Source organism: Elephas maximus, chromosome 6 (genome assembly GCF_024166365.1).
Source record: "Elephas maximus indicus isolate mEleMax1 chromosome 6, mEleMax1 primary haplotype, whole genome shotgun sequence".
NCBI lineage: Eukaryota > Metazoa > Chordata > Mammalia > Proboscidea > Elephantidae > Elephas > Elephas maximus.
Window position 1 is genome coordinate 27,945,621 of NC_064824.1, and position 23,689 is coordinate 27,969,309.

General features: G+C 40.3%; 1 protein-coding gene across 9 annotated transcripts in view; it reads right to left on the reverse strand.

The window, feature by feature from the left end:
- Positions 1-23,689, reverse strand: part of NCKAP5 (NCK associated protein 5) — a 1,220,442-nt gene that overhangs the window by 552,749 nt on the left and 644,004 nt on the right. For all 9 annotated transcript variants that reach the window (XM_049889201.1, XM_049889199.1, XM_049889198.1 and 6 more), the window contains one exon: positions 9,389-9,522. In XM_049889201.1, coding sequence (XP_049745158.1) covers positions 9,389-9,522 — 134 coding nt within the window. The remainder of the gene's footprint in view (positions 1-9,388; positions 9,523-23,689) is intronic.

The following is a 23,689-nucleotide window of genomic DNA, read 5'->3' on the forward strand; positions in this document are numbered from 1 at the left end:
TAAACTCACTATCTGTAAAATTCTTCCATATGTTAGTCAAAGTCTTTCCTAGTACAAGGCTGGTTGTATCCTTCTGCTTCAGTGAAGACATTCATTCATTCATGTATTCAGTCATTCCTGAACAACTAATATCTATTGAATGCCTACCTATGACAAAGGTCATTGTCAGGAACGATGTTTAAGAATAGCTTCCAATTTGCAGAAAATACAGAGGACAGAGGAGGAACACATTGAATTTCTTCAAGAATATGCAATTGGCAAAATTTCAGACTGTGGGAAATGCTCTGGGTTCTTCAACAGATAAATTCTTCAACAGATATACTTGAAGGAAAAGGAAGGAATGAAGGGGAAACTGTAGGCTAAAATAAACTTAAATTTTAAAAAATTGGCAAGACTAAACTGTTAGGGATTCATATTGGACGATGATAAACTATCAAAAACATAAGGAAGCAATTGTTATAAAAGTTACAATTATTGTTGTTAGGTGTCATCAAGTCGATCCTATAGGACAGAGAGCTGCCCCTAGGGTTTCTAGGGAGTGGCTGGTGGATTTGAACTGCTGACCTTCTAGTAAGCAGCAAAGCTCTTAGCCACTATGCCACCAATAGTTACTTACGAGAAGCTGGAGGCTGAGACTGGGATCAGGTACCTGGAGGGGCTTCTGGCTTATGGGCAGGGTTTCCTTTCTTGAGCTGGCAGTGGTTACAACGGTGTTGGCTTTAAAAAACTCATTAAGTCAAACATTTCTTGTATGTGTTTTCTATATCTGTATTTTATATTTCAAAAGAAATGCATTAGTGTGGAACAACAGAAGCTTCCATGCACTGCTAGTGGGAATACAAAATGACACAGCTACTTTGGAAAACAGACTGGCAGTTTCTTATAAAGTTAAACGTACACTTAATATATGACTCAGTAGTCCCACTCATAGGTGTTTTCCCAAGAGAAATGAAAACACAATAAGACCTGGACATGAGTATTCATAGCAGTTTTAATCATAATCATAAAAACTGGAAGAAACTCAATTATCCCTCAGCAGGTGAATGGATAAACATGTAGTGCTACATCTACACATCTATAAAAAAACATCTATACAACAGAATAAAAAACCAAAAACCAAACCAATTGCCGTCAAGTCAATTGCAACTCATAGCGACCCAATAGGACAGAGTAGAACTGCCCCACAGGGTTTCCAAGGAGTGGCTGGTGGATTTGAACTGCAGACCTTTTGGTTAGCAGCCGTAACTCTTAACCACTGTGCCACCAGAGCTTTGCAACAATAAAAAGGAACGGGTTATGATACATGCAACATAACCACACTTACAAAGATTCGTGCTAAGTGAAAGCGGTCTGACACAAAAAGTTTAAGTATTTTATAATTTCTTTTCTAAGACTTTCTGAAAAGGCCAAACTATAAGAAGAGTCCATCAATGCAAGGGGCTTGGGTGTAGGAAAGCAACTGACAACAAAGCAGAGCAAGGAAACTTTTCAGGGATATTAAAATATTCTGTATCTTGATTGTGGTGGTGGTTACATGACAGCATATGCTTGTCAAAAGTTATCAAACTGTATGTCTAAAAAGGAAGTGGAATCTCTGCAAAACTGATAAAAATATAAAGCACGGAATATTGAGAGTAGTTTTCATTAAAAAAAAAAAAAAGTCCTTCTACACCCTGCATTTATTTTCTTATAAGAAAGTGTGGGGGTGGGGGTAACACATTAGGAATTATCATTTGTTGTTGTTACATGCTGTGGAGTCGATTCTGACTCACAGCGACCCTAGGTACAACAGAACAAAACACTGCCGGCTTCTGCACCATTCTCACAATCGTTGCTATGCTTGAGGCCGTTGTTGCAGCCACTGTATCAATCCATCCTGAGGTGTTCGAAAAAAAATATTTAGAGGAGAGTCTAAGTCACTAGTGTTTTTATTGATGGTAGCTGTTGCTTCAGAGAAATTGTTTAGAAGTGAAAATAATTCTGGTTGTCATAAAGTTCTCTCTGTTCAGCTTATTTCCCAAATTAGTTCAAATAAATCCTGAAGTGGACAACATCAGAGGCAAGGATGATAATGGTTATGTCCACTGCACAGTATCTTAACTTCCTTGTGCCAGTACAGCTCCTCAGTATTTAATTTTGGCTGTCCTCAACAGAAATTTTTCACCCAGGCCTGGCGGTTTTCTAATATTGACTTCTCCAGAGTCAAGTGACCAAAATGGACACAGTCAAATCCGGTTCCACGGAGCCTCACTGTGATGGCAACATGGAAATTAAGACAGGTCCGCTCCAAGCACTCAAAATAGAAAGTTCACTGTCAGAAATTTCAATTAGGCCTGGTTGTAACAGAGTAGTTATGTTTTTGCCTAATAAATGCATTTGAGTACATTGTTTTCTAAAAAGCGCTATAAAGCTATATTGCAATTTCATCATTTTACAGATGAGGAAATTGAGACCCAGAAAGGTTAAAGTACTTAACTAAAGTGATTAAGCTAGTTAGAGAAAAAAAAGAAAAAACCCAATCCCTTTGGTGTCAAGTTAATCCCGACTCTTAGCGACCCTACATAGGACAGAGTAGAACTGCCCCATATGGTTTCCAAGGAGCAGCTGGTGGATTCCAACTGCCGACCTTTTGGTTAGCAGCCAAGCTCTTAACCAGCTGTTCCACCAGGACTCCAGTTAGACAGATGTGGGGCTGTAACCAGATCCTAGAGAACCCATTTAGTCCAATAGTGTGCTTTAAAATGAAATTATACTACACTCCATGTTAATACTGTTTTCTGTACCAGGGATGAATAACAGGAAAGATAAACTTTGTGTTTTCTATTCAACCACACATAGCTCTTTTGAAGAGTTTAAGAAGACACATGTGCCAATATCACTATTCATGAAGAGACGGAAATACAAAGGAACTTCCAATGTTCACTATGTGAATAATCACCAGGGATTTGACAGTGGCCTCCTTTCTCCCCAGTTTTCTACGCAGTTGGTTTTAGCCTACCTTTGCTTTGCATAAGCGAGAGCTTGCATTCTAGATCGCTAGGACACAAATTTCCGACATCAAAAGATGGCCCATATTACATTAACCAAGCATTTTAAAAGATGCCATTTAAAATATTCTCTTCCATCTGTTGTCATTCGAAGCAAATGTATCACTTGAACTAATGTCACTTTGTCATTTTAAACTTCTGGTAGATTTACACAAAGGTGCAGGTGAGAGGCCCCAATTTTCAGAAGTCTCAGCCAGAAATACTGCTGATGGTGTAGAAATAGCAACTCTAAATCAATAGAAAATTGTCCTCTATATTCATTAGGAGGAAAAAGCCACTCAGGAGAACCGGCCTCTGTAACATGTGAAAGTTGGAAAAGGGTCTGAGAGGGGGACAAATGCAGAAAGAGAGCAGAAGAGCTCTGTGCTGTTGATTGTCCAAAGGTCAACTGGCAGCTCTTCTCATCTTCTTCTGTTCTCCTAATCCCAAGACATAGAGAAAATTTCTTTTAAAGTACCAGGCAGATACAGAGGCAGAGGGTGTATGTGGGTAACAGCTCAGGGCATATTATCCTCTTCAACACATGCTTCTATGCCTGCGTCTACAGCTCCCAAATGGGCAGCAGAAAATGAACCCTAAGGTTCCATAGTCTCTGAGAGCCAATGACGTGCACAGCAACTAGCGAGCGAGTTAAGCAGTGAAACCATCTCAATTTACATCTCCTTGAAGTTCAGCGCAGAGGCTACACTTGAGCACAGCAACCAACCATGATAGGAGAAATCCCTTTTACGGTAAGTAAAGAAATAGCTTCAAGGCAGCAGATAACAAGGTAGGGAGTGAAGGTCCGAACAGGAACAGAGAGACCCGGGGCTAGGGAGTGAAAGCCTGGATTCCATTTGGGTGGCTTTTAACTCCCTGGTCAATTACAGATCACCAAGCTCATTTGTTGCCCTTACTTAGATTTGCACCGCCTGGTATAAGTGTGAGCGCATGCACACACACACACACCACCCCCCGCCCCAGCATGTCAAAGCTGCAGAGAAACACTAACTGATTCATGATACTTTCAGTGTGATATAGTTTGCTAATTGTAGATAGTTTAAAAAATATGTCATCCCAGGTGGTGCGTCTACCAGGTTGATTCTAATTTAGAGCTTTGAACATATTGCAGCATAGAGCTGTCACACACTAAACACATATATTATTGTCACTATTATTGCCACTACCTGTTATGGACTGAATTGTGTCCTCCAAATATAGGTGTTGTGAATCCTAACCCCTAAACCTGTGGAGGATCCCTGGTGGCACAGTGGTTAAGAGCTTGGTGGCTAACCAGAAGGTCAACAGTTCGAATCCACTAGCCACTCCTTGGAAACCCTGTGGGGCAGTTCTACTCTGGCTTATAGGGTTGCTATGAGTTGGTATCTTCTCGATGGCAACGGGTTTGGTTTTAGTTTTATACCTGTGGATGTAACCCCATTTGGAATAAGATTTTCTTTGTTGTGTTAATTATGTCGTATCACATAGGGTGTGTCTAACACAGTCACTTTTGAGGTATAAAAGGAGGAGATTAGGCACAGAGGCAAGGAAGCACAAATGGAGAAAGACAGATGCCACACAGAGATCACCAAGGAAGAGATTCTAAAAAAGACAAGAATCTTCCCCCAGAGCAGACAGAAACAGCCTTCCCCTAGAGCTGGTGTCCTGAATTCAGACTTCTAGTCTCCTAAACTGTGAAAAAATTCATTTCTGTTCATTAAAATTAAAGTCACCCCCCCAAAAAAAAAAAAACACTCATGGCATTTCTGTTATAGCAGCACTAACATACTAAGGACGCCATCCAGTGATTAATTTCATCTGATTCTATGCATGCCTCAGCATGATAGCCCACTAACAAGCATAAAACCAAAAAATCTGAACCCACTGCCCTCAAGTTGATGCCAACTTATAGCGACCTTATAGGACAAAATAGAACTGCCCCATAGGATTTCCAAGGAGTAGTGGTGGCTTTGAACTGCTGACCTTTTGGTTAGCAGCTGGAGCTCTTAACCACTACACCACTAGGGCTCCCTAACAAGTATAACAAGCATAGGTGTCCTGAATTTAGACAAATTTTCACTTCATTTCATTTATAGCTATACTGTTAACACGTTGTTTCACTCATATATGTAGGTAAGGATTCTCTATCTCTAGTCCACAGGTTTTGAGGATGCATACTCTGTTTCATTTATATTGTCTACAAAGGAAATGTGAGTTATTGCCTAAGAAGAACAGAAGCTGTCAGTCATAATCTATACATTGATTAGATTGCCTCCAAAGGGACCAACTCAAACACAAGTATAAGCCACGTCTGGTTTGCATGGCTTGCATGGTACCAGCCTATAAAATAAACCACTGTTATTCCACCTCCACATACCCCACTTGGTTTGGAGACAATGTTGCTGAAAGTTCTCAAAATGTTCCTCCAGGTTAGTCTATTGATGCTTAAAACACATCCTTAACTCAGCGTGGAGTAAGGAGGCTGGGGGTTCAGCAATGAACCATCTTTGCTCAGGGTGGAAGTCAGCGCCATAGCTGCAGTCCACACCATGAACCCTGGCTGGCTGAACAGTCACAACTCAAACAAGTCATTACAGAGGTGGACAGGTAGGGACAGTTATGGAATAGTGGATGGCATAGCATAAAGCTAACACCACTAAAATATGTCCAGTCATATATACCACACAGATGACAGGTAAAACATTGTTCATCACATCTGGAAAGCATCTTTGATTTACATCACCAACTAACAAGACTAGCACAGGTAGCCCTTATGATGTTACCTGCCTCTAGGCAGCACCCATTAAAGTGCTCTCTCCACCGTAGAGAAGGGTTAATTTGGAAATATCTTTTCTCACCTCTGCATTTAGATTATAGGATGTTAATGGCCCGAACCAAGTTGGTTATGCTTGTTTAAATCTTCCTCCGGGCAGGAGATTTCTGATTTATGCACTTACAGCTGATTATGTAACCTCTGGCTGCATCTCTTCATGGTTACTGCCCAATCTTGGGACCATTGCTAACCATTATACTCTCCCTGGACATGAGGTCAGGGGAGGGGAGGGACTGTGGAGGAAGGTTTGGTGGTGACATAAATGAAACTACTCATTCAAACGTTTTTACAGTTTTTTTTATCATCTAAGTGATCCCATTACTCATCAGAGTACAGACAATCACGCATGTTCAGGTTTGCCTGGTCCTTTGAGCTACCAGACCCATCACACAGCTGAAAACCAAGCCCGTCCTACCTCCCCTGAATTACTCATCCTGACAGCTGAATTCTACTTTCCACGTATGTCTAATTGTCTCAGATTCTAAGCTCATCATTCACTTTCCCCTCCACTGTCTCACTCATTCGGAAATCTGAAATTCAGAACATCCTTAACCACTGTTTAGACACTCTCATGGCTACCAGGCCATCAAAAACTCCAGGAAGATTTCACCCAACTCACCGAGCCCTCAGCATCTTATGCGTCTGCGCCCACATTCGAAAAAGACGTGTAAGAGTAGCAGCCTTTGTCTGGAGTCCCTGGATGGTGCAAGTAGTTAATGTATTCAGCTGCCAGCTGAAAAGGCGGCAGTTCAAATCTACTCGGAAGTGTCATGGAAGAAGGGCCTGATGCTCTACTTCCGAATCATGAGCCCCTGAAGGAACACTATATGGAGCACAGTTCTACAGTAACACACACAGGGTCGCCTTGAGGAAGAATCAACTCCACGGCAACTGGTTTAGCCTTTGTCTAGGAAATGAAAATTAGATATCCTCTTGTGTTTTCCTTTTTATCTTGGCTGCCAGGAATCTTTGAGCTAAATTAAATGCTCCTTCTCAGAAAACATGTTGGCCTGTGTAACCGGGATTATTTGCCACATTCTCCTTCTCATGGCCTTTTAGTTTGTCTATATGATCAGCCTTATTGTAAACCTATCTTTTATTGTAAGCCGTTTCATATCCATTAAGAAGTAAGTTGAGAGTTTAATTTTTAAAAATAACCTTGGTCCATGAACAACGCTCAAATAATTCTACATTCCAGATGTCACTACACATAAAAAATGAATTCATTGGCCCAGGGGGGGAAAAAAAGGAGAAAATTATGGACATAAATTTTTTTAATTTAATACAATGACTTGGGCTATATAAATTACTTGTAGGACCATTTGGATGCAGACCACGTACAGTGCAATGTATTACAGGCATATTCCGCAATACTGAGAATTTTACAAAGACCTAAATTATAGTAACAGAATTATTTAAATAAGCATAACCAGAAATATCTTTAAAACCAGAGCTTAAAATGCGACAGGCCATCAGGAATGGTTCAGTAGGTCTACGCAACTTATTATGTAGTTGTCTTATCTGTTATATCAGCTTTTTCTTCCCTATCTTTTGCTGATTTACATTAGTTGTCTGGCTATAACTGGACTTGAACTTTTCAGTTTCAATGAAGCTTTACGGGAGTAAACTGATTATACTGGGAAAAAAAAATCATCCCCAAAGCAGTATGTAAAACAGACCATTATTTATTTTCCATATAATCATCTTCTCTTTTCAGCCTAGGATCTAGACTTGTCTCCTGGACAACTCAAACCTGTATGGGATTGTCATCTGATTTACAACAGGTGACCTGGCATCATATGAAAATAATTTACTGTGCCATGTGTCTCGTGACCTATGAATCGATAGCTTGAATACAGAGACGTCTCAATTAGTCCCTTCTCCTTGTCCACACTGTTAAAAGAGAAAGGATTATGAAGTAGTGCTTGTTTTAAAGTTGCTTTTTTCAGGTGGGGCGATCTATTACTTCAAGTTGGGAGCCACAAGACAAGAGTTGTCATCAAACTGAATGAAAAACCATGCATAAGGTTATACAAATAACAGCCTTCGAGGGGTGGGCCATGCATTTGTTAGAGTATTGATTGGCGCATGTATATTATCCTGGGCCTATGTATTATTCTGGGCTCAGGCGTTCTGACGGGGTGTTAAAATATGACACTGAACACAGAGTAGTAATCCCTCCTTCCTGTCCTATTCCTCCAAGAAGCCCCTAAACCAAAGTCACAAAAGTTCATGGCATGGAGCCAAAGTGAGGTAAATAATCTAGCAGCTAAGCTTTGGCCTCGCCCTCCAACACATCTAAAAAGGAAGCTATCACTACAAAAGGCTCTTAGTGAGGAAGCTACATTATCCATCATCAATCATATGTCATTGTTGTTGCTGGCTGCCCTCATGTCAGCCCCGACTCATGGTGATCCCATGCACAGCAGAAACACTCGCCAGGTCTTTCTTTCTAGTCCGTCTTAGCCTGAAGCTACCCTGAAACCTATTCAGCAGCATAGCAACACACAGACCTCCCATGACAGATGGGTGGCAGCTGTGCGTAAGTTGCATTGGCAGGAATCAAACTCAGTTCTCCTGCATGGAAGGCAAGAATCCCACCACTGAACCACCAATCACACAGATACGCAAACCAGTCTGAATGGTAAGTTAAAGACAAGTCCCACACTCTGAGCTGGGAGAGCAGCTCATTAAGATTTTAAGGACACTTTTCAAACTAGACTCTGACTAGGATAAGCTAGCGAGGGAAAAGTGAAATGAAAATTTTTTTTCCTGATTTAGCAAATGGCGAAGGTAGAATGCAGAAAGAAAGTAGGCTGTCTCTCACAGGATGCCTGTATGTGGTCCCAGGTCTGTAATTGGGAAGTGTGTGTTTTTTTCCACTGAATTGGATGGATATTAACGTAATAGGTTGAGCTTCCATCTGACCCTATATTAACTATAATTGGAAGCTGAAAGATTCAGACTGTGCTAGAATTAAATCTAAAGAGAGCTGCTTTTTTCAGAATCCTTTCAAATTCTAGTTATCAAAGGACAGGAGCTCACTGATTTTTTTTTTTTTTTTTTTTTTTTGCTACTTCGAAATGTTTTCTCTAAGCAATGAGTAAGAGCTTACTATACGATTGAATTCATTTTCTCTCTACTTTAAAATAGGATTATGTTGACCTGTGAAAGCTCATCCACCTACCTGGCCTCTCAGAGAACATTCTAACAGGTCACAAAGCCACTGAAACCCACTGGAAGACCCTTGGGAAGCCATCAAGAAGAAAAGACATCCACCCTCAGTAAAGCCCAGGCTAGATCAAGGGCAGACAGAAAGTTTCAGAAAACTGGTCCAAATACAATAGGATGGCTTGGCTAGAAACCCCCCCCAAAAAAAAAAAACCCAACAGCTAGAAAAGAAGATCTAAACTGCTGGGAAATGAGCTCATCAAACGCAACAGAATCTTTGCACAATGGAAATTCAATCAAAGGCAGTACCGCTGCAGGAAGGGATGCAACTCATGGCGCAACATGCGTATTTCGATACCTGGAAAACTGCTGCTGCAGGCCACGCATCTGAATCCTGTTGCGCTCAGACTCCAGGGTCACCTCCTGCAACCGCTGTTCACTTTGAAGACGCAAGTGTCTCTCTTCTTCCAGTTCATGTATCAGCTTCTCATGCTGTAAGAGGTACAGAAGGACCAACATAAGAAGATGTTTCTTGAATGTTATGACAAAAATAAATAGTCATAGTTGTTATTTTGTGCTAACTTGGGCTCTACATATACTAATTCATTTCACCTTCCTAAAAATTGCATGAGATAGGTTCTATTATTAATTTCTTGTTATAGACAAGGAAGGTCGCTGGGTAGTACAAACAGTTTGCACTCAGCTACTAACCTAAAGGTTGGCAGTTCAAACCCACCCAGCGACACCACAGAAGAAAGGCCTGGCGATCTGCTTCTGTAAAGACTACAGCCAGGAAAACCCTATGGAACAGTTCTACTTTGTAACACATGGGGTTGCCATGAGTCAGAATAGACTCTACAGCATTTTTTTTTTTTTTTTAGGACAAGGAAACCAAGGATCAGAGGTATTTAAGTAATCTGTGCAAAATTGTATAAACCACAAGGTAACAGATTCTGAATTCTTGCTGATCCGTCTCCAGAGCTTAAACAATTTCCACTGAGCTAGGTGCCTTCCTGTGAAGAACTATGACCCCGTAATACTATCAAATGCATAGCAATTCAAGTAATAACTAATAAAGTCATTATGACCTATTCAGAATTAGTTCACCTCTTCAATCCCTGCTACATGCTTTAAAGGACGCATTACTGTTTTTATAGAAGAGCTGGGAATTCTAGGTTCATTAGACCATGGAGCTGATGAGAACAAGGTTAAAGAATTCATTTTTGTTTGGTGAGTTAGATTTTCACAGATAAAAATAGGTCAAACCGCCTACAGTATTTATAATCCCCGAAACTAGCTCATCTCAGGAATGGGCATCAGGGATTAAAAGTGGGACCGGGTGACCCAGAACAGATGGTTCAGCACAAACTCATTCCTGGATCTGGTAAAAAGCACACAGCTCAGATCACCCTGATAATACTGACTTAGCTATGCTAAGGTCTTTTTTGTTTTATTGTTGCTATTACTTTTTTTCTTTGTGAAGCATGTCATGTTGCTATGGTTATTGCTGTTACTGAATTTAGCGCTCTGTATACAGGAGATACATAATGTGATGAAAACCAAAGATGCAATGCCTGACTATAAGGGACACACAGTCTTAAAGGGGAAGGAGGGAAGTGAAGACCTCTGTCTGGAAATTTCTCAGACACTGCGAATGTGTACGATGGGTTACCCAGGCTCAATATGATTCACTGCATGGGGCAAATTCACAGCAAGAGATAGCTAAGGGGGATTTTCTCCAGCTCTGTCAAATGGGAAAAGAGGGCAATGAAGAAAAGTTTTGACTATGATCTAGAAGTAAGTCATGATCCTCTAAAACACTTCACGTCCCTGCCTCTATACCCTTGACCCTGCTATTCCTCCTACTTGAAAAGCCCTCTAAAGTCTCTGCCTTCAAAGCCTGTGGTTCCTCCCATGCTCAGCTTTAACCCATTTCCTCTAGAACTTTTCCTCATCACGTCCTTGTCCTCTCTCTTCCCTGAGTTCCAAAGGCATGTAGCATCTTTACGACCCTGTAGGACCTTACTTGGAAACCCTGGGTGGTATAAACCATTAACCGCATCGGCTGCTAACTGAAAGGCTGGAGGTTTGTGTCCACCCAGAGATGCCTTGGAAGACAGGCCTGGCCATCTACTTCAAAAAATCAGCCATTGAAAACTCCATGGAACACAGCCCTGATCTGACACATATGGGTCACCATAAGTCAGAGTTGACTTGACAGCAACTAATTTGGTTTGTTTTTATTTTCCAAATATGGAAAAACCTTTTCTACCCAAATTATAAAATATGACATAAGATAACAAGAAAAGGCACCAACTGATAAGCCAGGATTTTTTTGTATTAAGTGTATCATGGATGATACAACTGTTTTGACTCAACTACTAACCTAACCACCACTGGTGCTCATGAAGAGCCTGTTCATAGACCAAGTGGCAGTTGGTCAGACAGAATAAGGGTATACTGCATGGTATATAGTTAGGAAATGTGTGCATCAGGGCTGTATCCTTTCACCACACCTATTCAATCTGTATGCTGAGCAAATAATCCGAGAAGCTGGACTATATGAAAAATACAGTATCAGGTTTGGAGGAAGACTTATTAACAACCTTCATTATGCAGATGACACAACCATCCTTGCTAAAAGTAAAGAGACCTCAAGCACTTGCTGATGAAGATCAAGGACTACAGCCTTCAGTATGGATTGTACCTCTACATAAAGAAAACAAAAATCCTCACAACTGGACCAATAAGCAACATCATGATAAACAAAGATTGAAGTTGTAAAGGATTTCATTTTACTTGGATCCACACTCAATGCCCACAGAAGCAGCAGTCAAGAAATCAAAAGACATATTAAACATTGGGCAAATCTGCTACACAAAACAAATAAATAAATAAAAACTCTTAAAAGTATTAAAGAGCACAGGTGTCATTTTGAGGACTAAGGTGCACCTACCCCAAGCCATGGTATTTTCAATCACCTCATATGTATGTGAAAGCTAGAATGAATAAGGAAGACCAAAGAAGCGCTGACGCCTTTGAATTATAGTGTTGGCAAAGAATATTGAATATACCATGAACTGACAAAAGAATGAATAAATCTGTCTTGGAAAAAGTGTTAACAGCATGCTCCTTAGAAGGGAGGATGGTGAGACTTCATTTACTATATTTTAGACGTGTCAGCAGGAGTCCCAAGAGAAGAACAACATGCTTGGTAAAGTAGAGGGTCAGCAAAAAAGAGGAAGACTCTCAACGAAATAGATTGACACAGTGGCTGCAACAATGGGCTTAAGCACAACGATTACGAGAATGGTGCAGGACCGGGCAGCGTTTTGTTCTGTTGTACATAGAGTCACTATGAGTCTGAACCGACTCGACGGCGCCTAACAAAACAATAACCTAAAGGTTGGCAGTTCAAACTCACAGCTGTACCATGAAAGAAGAGGCCTGGGAATCTTCTTCTGTTAAGATTACAGCCAGGAAAACCCTATGGAGCAGTTTTACTCTGTAACTTTATGGGGTCACCCTGAGTCAGAATCAACAGCAACTAAAAACAACACTAACCAAAAGGCTGGCAGTTCAAACCTCCCCATGGGCAGAGTGAAAGAAAGGCCCAGAGATGTGCTTCGGAAAAGATTACAGTCAAGGGAATCCTATGGAGCAGTTCTACTCTACACAGGGTTGCCGTGAGTCAGAACTGACTTCATGGCAACAGGTTTATTTTGTTTTTTACACCATGGGTGTAAATCAATCTGTCCCAAAAGTAAATTTTAATTTCTTACACAGGCTTTTCCTGGATCTTTTACAGCGGGAAGAGTGAAAGGAAGCGAGACATGGAGAATTGGTAAGTGTCATTTACATGGTGCCACTAAGGTACTCAAGGGTAAGAGCCAAAACAATGACATTGAAATCTGGGTAATGAACCTGAAGAGGCCAAGCTTCTGCAGCAACATCTTTTTCCACCAAACTACTGGGGTGAAATGACTTTAAGAAGCCACCTTTGTAGAACTTTGGTAGTGTCTCTCAAAACCCATTAGGCACCACCCATTTCTATTTCTCCCAGTTTCATTTAGCAAGATCATCTCTTCCCTTTCTCCTTCACTGGGTCCTCTTTCTGTTGCACCCAAATCACTACCCCCGGGAGTACTGACAATGGCCCAACGTTCCCAGGAAAGGTGAACCTGCCACATTCTCTTCCTTCGTTTACACACTCAGGCTTTGCTCTTCTTCAAAAAGTAGCTTTTCGTACGTTCCTGAACAAACGCTGGCTCTGAACAGGTGAATTTTCAACTCTGTCTTCTCCTTTAGCTGCTCTCTAACTCTGAAATAAGCCAACTATGTGAGAAAAATCTTCAACTTGGAGAGTACGTCCCAGTTTACAACATGTTTCTACTTCCACTGGTGTATCTAAGTCCTCAGAACAACTTAGTCAGTTGGTATTATCACCTCCATTTAAAGACAAAGAGAGTGGAGTAAAAGGAGGGGGTAAGGGGGAGGGAGCTTGCCAGGTCCCACTCTTAGAGAACGATAACCAGAAGTTACCAAGTGAAGAGAGGGGACCTGCACTCCTGGCAGAGTGAGTGGCAAGTGCGAAGTCCTTCGTCACATTTTGGAAGAACTAAAGAAAGCCCAGTGTGGCTAGAGCCCAGTGAGCAAAGGAACACGAGTGGCATGTGACATGGATGGAAAGGAGGCAAGGGGTGGAACACGGGGGACCATCAAGATCCTATTAAGGATTTGGGACTATCCCAAGCAAAATGGAAAGTTCTTTACTAAGGTTTAAGTAAGTGGGTGACACCATCTGATGAACATTTTGCAAGCATTATTTTGGCTACTGTGTGCAGAAAAGGACTGAGTTAAAGAAGCTGCATAAGCAGAATGAGAAAACATTTCAATAGAAGCTGTGTCTAAATTGCACAGCTTACTAGTCAAGTAGTTTTGGACAAGCAACTTAAAACCTAGCTGTTTTAAGCCAATTTTCTCTGTAAATTGGGGAGAGTGAAATCTTCCATGCCAATATCACAGTATCACTGTGAGGCCCAAACAAAATAATGCATAGAAAAGCACTTTAAAAACTAGGAAGTCCAATATAAAAATAAGTCATGGCTAACCAGAATAATACAGCTTATATTGTCTAAGGTTTTTTTCAGCTAGCTTTGATAAATTCTAGAAAAATTTAAAGACTTTAAATATATACTGCATGTTAAATACATGCTATATATTTCTTTGAAAAAGCGCAATTTTTTTTTTTTTTTTTTAAGATCAAACCTTAATATGGGTGGAAAATGCAAGCATTTCAATGTAAGAGCTGTGAGACTAAATTAATCACAGATGGCATCTAGAACATATATAACCCTGTGTTTGGACTTCCTAAAAGACTTTTTTTTAATCCCACCACCTTGTATGATTTTAAACAGATGGCTTGATGTGTGATGTGCCAAATATTCAGGGGAAAGTTAGAATATTAACACTTGCTTTCAAATATAGAAAGTCAATAAAACCTCTATCCCAGGTCTAATTATATTTAGCAATTCCAGACGTATCAGTGGGTGATGATACAGGCTAAGTGAGCTAAAGAATACTTAAAGAATTTGGAAGAGGAACAAATAATTTTCTTTATTAGTATAGAAATTCTAGTGCCACCATGCACGGTCACGGGATAGGTGAAACAGCCACCATAATAAGGCCGGTGCTTTCCACACATTCTCCAAATACTCCAGGCGAGTCCTGCATAATGAGTATCATGAGGCATTAGTTTATCTTGATGTATTCTGTGCTGACTTTGACACAGAAAAGATACATGATAATATATGGAATGGTATTAACTATATGTTTTCTCTTTCGAAAGATTTCCTGAAATGTGTTCAAGTCATAATATCAACATTCCTGTCATATAATATTTTACTGTCAAAAATCATGGGCAAAAAACATGAACACTCTTGGATAATGAAAGGATCTTAAAGATAGTGATAAATGAACAGAAGCCATTAGAAAAGGCCACAGGAAGGAAACGATTTTGCTGGTATTGATGGAAAAATATATGAGTTCACTCAAGAAATGTGGACTCTGGCAAACAACCAATATACTCTGCAACGGGGCTCGTAAGTTCAACAGAAATTTGAAAAGATGAGTACATTTGATTCAATGATACAAACATAAAGCATGGCATTAAGACTCATCAATTCAGAACTTCTAAGTCCACTTACATTTATTAATTGGCGCCCAGTCACATACACCATGTTTTCCAACCTTAACATCCGATGTATATGATACATCTTCAGAATTACAGAGACCCAGAATTACTCTCCTGCTATCTATTGAGAATCTAAAATTGACAACTCATTTTTTTTTCTTCACAAGCTCATAAGCCAAACACACAAAAGCAGCAAAGTTAGACTGTAATATTTTCATGAAAACTACTTTTTTAATGGAAAAATTGTATACCAACCAATTTCTATCAACCCAAAGTAAAATGGGTCTAAATTAAACTATAGTTATTATACCTAACTGTAGCCTCATTTTTATTTTTTATACATATTGCAATATGTTTTCCCCATAAAGCTCCCTGGAATAGATATCCCCATTAGTTATGGAAGATTCGGTTCTTCTGGAAGCAGAGAAGCAGATAAGAAACTTAATAATTGATTTTTTTTTTTAACCAGTACTGTTGGCTGTAACAGGAGAATCAGAATCAGATTCTGAGATGCAGGATAGAAGCATCCCAGCATATATCCGCAGCGCTGATAACAACGCCCAAGAGAGACAAAGCTTTTATTCTAACTAAAAAAGATACGAAGCTTGCTTTAAAAAAAATTGTGCAAGGAGGGAGGAAGGAGTGAAGGAGAAATAAAGGAGAGGGCAAGGAGCGGGAGGAAGATTTCAAGGGCACAGAAGACAGATGGGTACTTGGGTGGATCTTAAAGATGTCTTCTGCGAGACAGAAGCTCTGTAAGTGCCACAGGTGAATCGAGCCATGCGATTACATTTTCTGGGCAAAGATCATGCTATGTGTTTATTACTGAGCAAAGAAATAGAGATGTTAATTTATGGAAGGAATATTTCCAGAATGGGTTGTGCAAAAAGAAAACACGATAATGAAGGTTTGGCATGTCAAGATTTATGATTACAAAGGTACGTTGGAAAAAAATTAGAAGACATTACAGTATCCTACAAAGATAGAAAACTGAGTTGCCTTTTTTTGGTAGTCCGGGATCTTTATTACTTATCGACTAGAGCTATAAAAAAAAGTCAAGAATAAAACGGTAGTATTCCATTCACAGCATAAACTAATACCGTTTTGATTTTATTATCACTGTACAGCTGGAAAAAAATAGGGTGGAAAGTTACCTACTGGCCCGCTGACTGTATTTTCCATCAGCTTCAGTGTCTTAATTTTTACCATCATCATTCCTGTGGTGGAAAAAGCGTGAGGCTAGTAGTCAAGGTAATCACCTTGGTCGCACATTAACTTGCTATTCAACTTTGGGGAATAAACTTATTCTCTCTGCACCTTCCCAAAACTCTAACGTCCTTTCCCACTCTCACAATTCATGCATCCATGAAAATTAACCATGACCACAGCAAGAAGCGCATCCCACTGATGGTATTCACGGTGTAATGAGATAAAACACACAAAAGGGTCGAAGTAGTAGCATCCTCAAAAACAGCTTAAATTCAGGCGTTATAATCGGAATCAAGACCAGCCCAAGGCTGACTCCCCTGAGGTGGAGATCAAGCATACCTCCACTCTCCAACCTTTTTACCAATTCTGACACCAGCCACCCCTTCCCACAGCACTCTCTACTTCTCTTTTGGGTTCGATAATCCACTGCATTGGACACACAGAACTCAGACCATACGTACAGTTAAGCAGTTTATAAAGGAAATAACGGGGTACAACTTGGAATCAGGATCAACAGGCTACAAAATTCAGGATCAGGAAGCATGGAGGCAGAGTTTTCCTTCTTCAGTGCCAGATAGCTCTCTCAGCTCCTCTTGGTTATGCAGGTCTCCTCTCGGCTCTCTGAAGACAGGCTCCTCTTGGTTATGCTTCCTGTCACTGCCAACTCTGCCACTGGGCCCCTACTGGGCCTTGGTCAAGTTACAGCTCTTTTAGGAGGTTCCTTGACTCCTCTCTCTCTGCCTTTTTTTTTTTTTTTCCTTCAGTTTCTTCCTGCTGCTTCTCTTCCTCCTTCTTTCTGTCTCCAAAACCTCTGTGAAGCTAGCCACTTAAATACACAAAGTCCTTGTCAATGTCAAGGCATGACACTCCCACCAGGGCCATGGACTGACCAATCCCCCTTCGTTTGCATAGTAGGCAGGCTGGGCTACAACTCACCTCATTTGCATAGTCTACTGACCAATCCCGGCAAGGTGCATATCAATCACAAGGCAGGCTGCAGCCCAGGACCAGACATAGAGTAGCAAAACTAAGTTGTTTGCAGCTTATCCAGGAAATGTCAATCAACCTGGATAAAAGTAACAAACCCTGTGGAGTAGAATACCAGGACAAGGGTAACTCCTCAGGGCTTAGAGGAAAAATCTCTCAAGCTGTTTTTCCAAAGAACCAAGGCAAAAGGCAACATAAAGGAACTCATTTTACCATAAAACATAATGTCTGGAAGATGGTATGTGTGTGTCAATGGGTATATGTTGGGGATTTCTCATAGTATGGATTTCATGTGACAATGATAAGGGTGACTGGCATCTCTTGAATAAGTAATTGGGTGGGTGAAGCTGTAGGCTTAGGAGCTGGCACCTCAGGAAGTTAGGCTAAGGGCATGGATAAAAGGTTATCTTGGCTAATACAAAGCAGGCAAGGCAACATTAAAATGATGACATTGGACATTAATAGTACTGGGAAGAGAGACAGTGAAATAACCCCCAGAGGCACTGGCTTTAATATGGTTCCCAAACAAGTGCAGTTCTCAGTAGATTTGAAGAGAATGACAGAATCTAAATGATGCTTGAGCAAGATAATTCTTCCTTAGGGTGGACTCCAGAAGTCAGAGACTACAGTAATAGGGATAAAAGGCGATTGCTTCCTTTTTATGACTGTCATTCATTAGCAGTGGCTCCTTGAGTTAGAAAAGTCTTCCCACAGTGTTTTCTGGCTTGCTGACTTTCTAATTTTGATAAACTTCTCATTTTTTTTTTTTCCTCAGAAAAACCATTTCCTCCTAAGTCTTGGAAAATCTGATGATTTGAGGGGCTGACCAAGGAAAACAAGAGACTGAGTAATAAGCCAGGTAGGTAGTAAGTTGGTATAGATAGCCAGCTTTCTAATTCAGACATGCTGTTCCCCTTGCCCCCGTTTTTCCCTGGAGTATACCTGGTTAAAAGACACTGTTCTCCACTTTGCTTAGAAAATAGCTTAATTTACCTGACCAATGATGGGTCCTTTTTTAAGAAGTCAATGACTCATTCTTCCCTGGTCCGAGATCTTTCTCAGTTGTCATATTAATTGATCACAATTAACAGCAGCTATTAATTATTTTATCCCCTGCGGGGTATTGAGAAGTCAATTTCATTAAGTGTTTTTCTTGATTGAAGTCTTATGCTTTCTTTCATTTTCTGTTGAGACAGTTATTTCATACAGGGAAGGTACAGCATTTTAGTTCACTTAGGGATTTTATGGAAACCTGGTGGCATAGTGGTTAAGAGCTACAGCTGCTAACCAAAAGGTCAGCAGTTTGAATCCACCTGGTCCTACTTGTAAACCCTATGGGGCAGTTCTGCTCTGTCCAATAGGGTTACTACGAGTCAGAATCGACTCGATGGCAATGGGTTTGGTTTTGATTTTTTTAAGCGCTTTCCTTCCAATTCTTCATCTGAACTATCTACGTACTTTAGAGTAGGGCTGGATTTATTTATACCCCACTTTACTCCCCTGCTGCCCGCCCCCCCGCCCCAGAAACCCTGGTGGCGTAGTGTTTAAGAGCTACGGCTGCTAACCAAAAGGTCAGCAGTTTGAATACACCAGGCACACCTTGGAAACTCTTATGGGGGCAGTTCTACCCTGTCCTACAAGGTCGCTATGAGTTGAAATTGACTCGATGGCAACAGGTTTATTTTATTTTGTTTTTGGTTTTCACTCCCTATTTCTCTTCTGTCTTTACCCCACAATGCCCAGTGTAAAATGAATGGATCCCCAGTTGACTCAGATTCCACTGCAAACTTTGAGCACTATATTCCTCTTTGCTCCTTATTACACAGCATTCTGAGATGTTTTATTCTATCTTCTACACTCCAATCCTGACTTCAGCTATCTTTGCTATATAGGTTAATGCTTCCTCTGCCTTCTCTAACCTCACGTCTCTCTTCCTTCACTGTCCAAGTAGTTCATAATTTATCTCATACATTGGTGCTCTTAATATTCAACTTAGATTTTTTTTTTTTTACTATATAATGACAAATACATCACTAAAGATTTTCCCCATATATGGTGCTCTTAATATTCAACTTAGATTTTTTCTTTTTTTTTTTGCTATATAATGACAAATACATCACTAAAGATTTTCTTATTGTCCCTCAAAAGGCAAATTTTTCTTTAGGTAAGGATTAAGTCTTAATACTTGGTAATAAAACCCCATAGAATATTATTAGCATATTGCTGTATTCCAGAACTGTTCAATAAGTACTTGTTGAGTTAAACGGAATCCTCTTGACCTCCTACTTCTTCCTTTCCCTGACTTGGAAGTCAGCTCTAGGTTTACAAAGTGTGTATCAACAGCAACTTTCAGTCTTCCTCATGATCCTGCTTCTGAGAATAATGTGATTACGTCTTCTTTGGTTTAAAACCTCCATAGCCACATTTCACCCTGTTTGTCATTTTCTTTCCCTTTGCTTGGCCTTCTGTTTGGCCTTATAACTTGCCCTCTCCTGGCAGCCCATGGTGGTAGATTATAATCCCAAACCTAGTATTTAAATTCCTTTTCTGATAAGTCTCTTTCACTTGTAGCTACCCACTGCCATCTAGTCTATTCTGACTCATAGCCAGCCTATAGGACAGACTAGAACTGCCCCACAGGGTTTCCAAGGAGTGGCTGGCGGATTCAAACTGCCAACCTTTCAGTTAGCAGCTGAGTTCTTAACCTCTGTACCACCAGGGCTCCCACTTGTAACTACTACAACAAAAAACTTCATCTTGGAAGATTTGCAGTGGCTTCCTCACAAAGCATTTATAATTCTGTTTTTTAAGATAGCATATTTTACTGTTTTTTCTTTTCACCCTACAAGATTTGTAGAAGGGGGGAAAAAGAGGCCTATTCAGACTAAGAATCTATTTTCCTCATGATTGGAATCCTTATATTCCTGTCTTTCTACAGTGAATGGGGGTAATTATGTATATGGGAAATTAGAGTATTTGCTACCATAATTATTCACTCCTCTAAAAGAGACAAATAATTATAATGTCAACAACAGACTGTAAGAGGTACCACTGCAGCTCGTGTTTTAAACATGCCAGGTAAATGGCTTCTAGGACCTCGGTAATTAATATTAATTTCTGACAGATGCTTTTTAATCATTTGGAAACACACTAGAATGTCTTCACACTTCCCATTTCATTGTATAAAAGTCTCCGGATATTTCTTTAAACAAAGTCCTAAGAGCATCTGGATTGGCTGTTCCATAGGCACAAGTTGTCACAGCTTCCATTATTTTATTATACCAGACTACATGAGAAACCCAAAATCTTACAATATGGTTTTTAACAGTTTCCCTTATCCTTGTTAGCAAATAACAACTTTCACATTTTATCATTCCATTACAGATTCAAATAGAATATTTAAAGATCAATGGGAAGCTAATCACAAGATTTGGTTCAATGCTTTAGTAATTAATTTCATACAATTACCAAAGTCAGAAGCAATTGAAAATATTACATATTGAATAACTAGAGTTTGTATTATTTCTAGGAGGTAAGGTTAAAGAGAAATATCATTTTTATGGGAAAATCATTAAAGACCTATAAATGAGCTGAATGAGCATAATTAATCTATAGAAAGGGAAAATGTATGTTCTTAAAAGACAGATCTGAGTACCTCTTTTAAAAGTGCACTAAACCTGGGGAGGCAGAGCCAAGATGACGGAACAGACAGACGCTTCAGTCCAGCCCTCTTTACAACAAAGACCCGAAAAAACAAGTGAAACGAGTATATCTGTGACAAGCTGGGAGCCCTGAGCATCAAAAGCAAGCTTAGACAATGAACTGAGGGGCAGAGGGAGGAAGAGGCCGTTCAGAAGTGCAGAGGAGTTACCGGACCTGAATCACGGGGAGCCCTCAGGCACCATTCCCAGAGTGGTGGTGGCGGAGGTGGCTGGCTGGTCCTAGCGCTCGGCCGCAGTAGCCTCAGGGAGAAGCAGCCAGCCACACAGCCCACTCACACCTCCGGAACCTGAGGAGAAAGGCGCTCTCGACAAAGTACTTGCGTATATTTTACCGCACCCCCCCACCCCCAACCCAGCTTCAGCGGCTGAATCCCTAGGCCTGAGGTAGACTCTGGTGAACACCTGGAGCCATCCTCCCGGCCTTGGGGAAGGAAAAAATTTGCAACCAGCGGAGAGCTCAGGACAGAAGCGGCTCCTGACCAGGCATAAACCGTCCATGGACCTTGAGCACTTTTCCCCTCGGCATCGACCTGTGTGGAACTATTTCTGGAGAATAGACCCTTGCTGGCAAACTCCAACCATTTTAGTTGTGTAGTTGAGAGGTGGGTGTTTGACATTTGACATTGCTTTGCCTATTAAACAAGGTCCTCACCTACCCACATCAGGGACCTAAGGACTGGTAGCTCCACTCACATCACCCAGCCACCCGCAACAGGGGTCCAAAGATAACTGGTACCTCCCAGTCCTTACAACTAAAAACTTTGGATGCCCAAGGTCCTTTTGCAGAACCCAACCACCAGCACACTCTAGGGAACAGAGACATGTTTTCCTCAGAGATACTTGGGGGTCGGTTCTCAGCCCCCTGCCTTGTTCAGAGCGTGACCCTCTGCTGCAATCAGATACTGGTATATATGCCAATCATTCCTGCCCCTCTAAGACTGTAGGACAGAGCCTGTACTACACACTTGATGTCAGCTACCTGGTAACCTGAGCTGAATTCATACAAGAAAACTAAATGGACTCCTAGACTGATATACCTGATAACAGCTCCAGCCAGGTGGGGACAGGACACCAGAGCTCCAAAGGTGAAAATAATCCAGCTAGCTCACTCAAGCAAACCATAGGGGTATAACAAAACAAAACAAAGCAAGCAGCTATGACACACTAAGCAAGCATAAACTAATACAATAACTTATGGATGGCTCGGAGACAACAGTCAATATCAAGTCACATAAAGAAACAGACCATGATCACCTCAACGGGCTCTCAAAAAAAAGAATCCAGGGATCTTCTAGATGAAAGTGCACTCCTGGAATTAACAGATGCAGAATACAAAAGTTTAATATACAAAACCCTTCAAGACATCTGGAAGGAAATGAGGAAATATGCAAAACAAGTGAAGGAACACACAGATAAAGCAACTGAAGAAATTAGAAAGATTATTCAGGAACATAATGAAAAGTTTAATAAGCTGGAAAAATCCTTAGACAGACAGCAATCAGAAATTCAGAAGATTAACAATAAAATTACAGAATTAGATAACTCAATAGAAAGTCAGGGGAGCAGAACTGAGCAAGCAGAAGCTAGAATTTCTGAACGCAAAGATAAATCACTTGGTACTAACATATTTGAAGAAAAATTGGATAAAAGAATTTAAAAAAAATGAAGAAAACTTAAGAATCATGAGGGACTCTATTAAGAGAAATAACCTACAAGTGATTGGAGTACAAGAACAGGGAGGGATAACAGAAAATACAGAGAAAATCGTTGAAGATTTATCGGCAAAAAACTTCTCTGATGTTGTGAAAGATGAGAAAATATCTATCCAAGATGCTCATCGAAATCCACATAAGGTAGATCTTAAAAGAAAGTCACAAAGACATATTATAATCAAGCTTGCCAAAACCAAAGATATAGAGAGAATTATAAAAGCAGCGAGGCATAAAAGAAAAGTCACTTAAAAAGGAGAGCCAATAAGAATAAGGTCGGACTACTCAGCAGAAACCATGCAGGCAAGAAGGCAATGGGATGACATATTTAAAAAATTGAAGGGAAAAAAACTGCCTGCCAAGAATCATATATCCAGCAAAACTGTCTCTTAAATATGAAGGTGAAATTAAGACATTTCCAGATAAACAAAAGTTGAGTGAATTCTTAAAAACCAAACCAGAACTATAAGAAATACTAAAGGGAGTTCTTTGGTTAGTAAATCAAAATATCAGGTATCAACCTAAGACTAGAGCACTGAGCAGAGCAACCAGAAGTCAACCTAGACAGGGAAATAAAAAAAAAACAAAGCAAGATTAAAAAAAAAAAAAAAGCCCAACACAGGGTAACAGTGATGTTATTGTATAAAAGAAGACAACATTAAAATAATAAAGAGGGACTAAGAAATATAATCATACACCATCTATACGGAGAGGAAGATATGGCAATACAAAGAAATAAAAGTTAGTTTTAAATTGAGAAAAGTAGGGGTAAATAATGAGGTAACCACAAAGGAGACAAACTATCCTACTCATCAAAATAAAATCCAAGGGAAAAATAC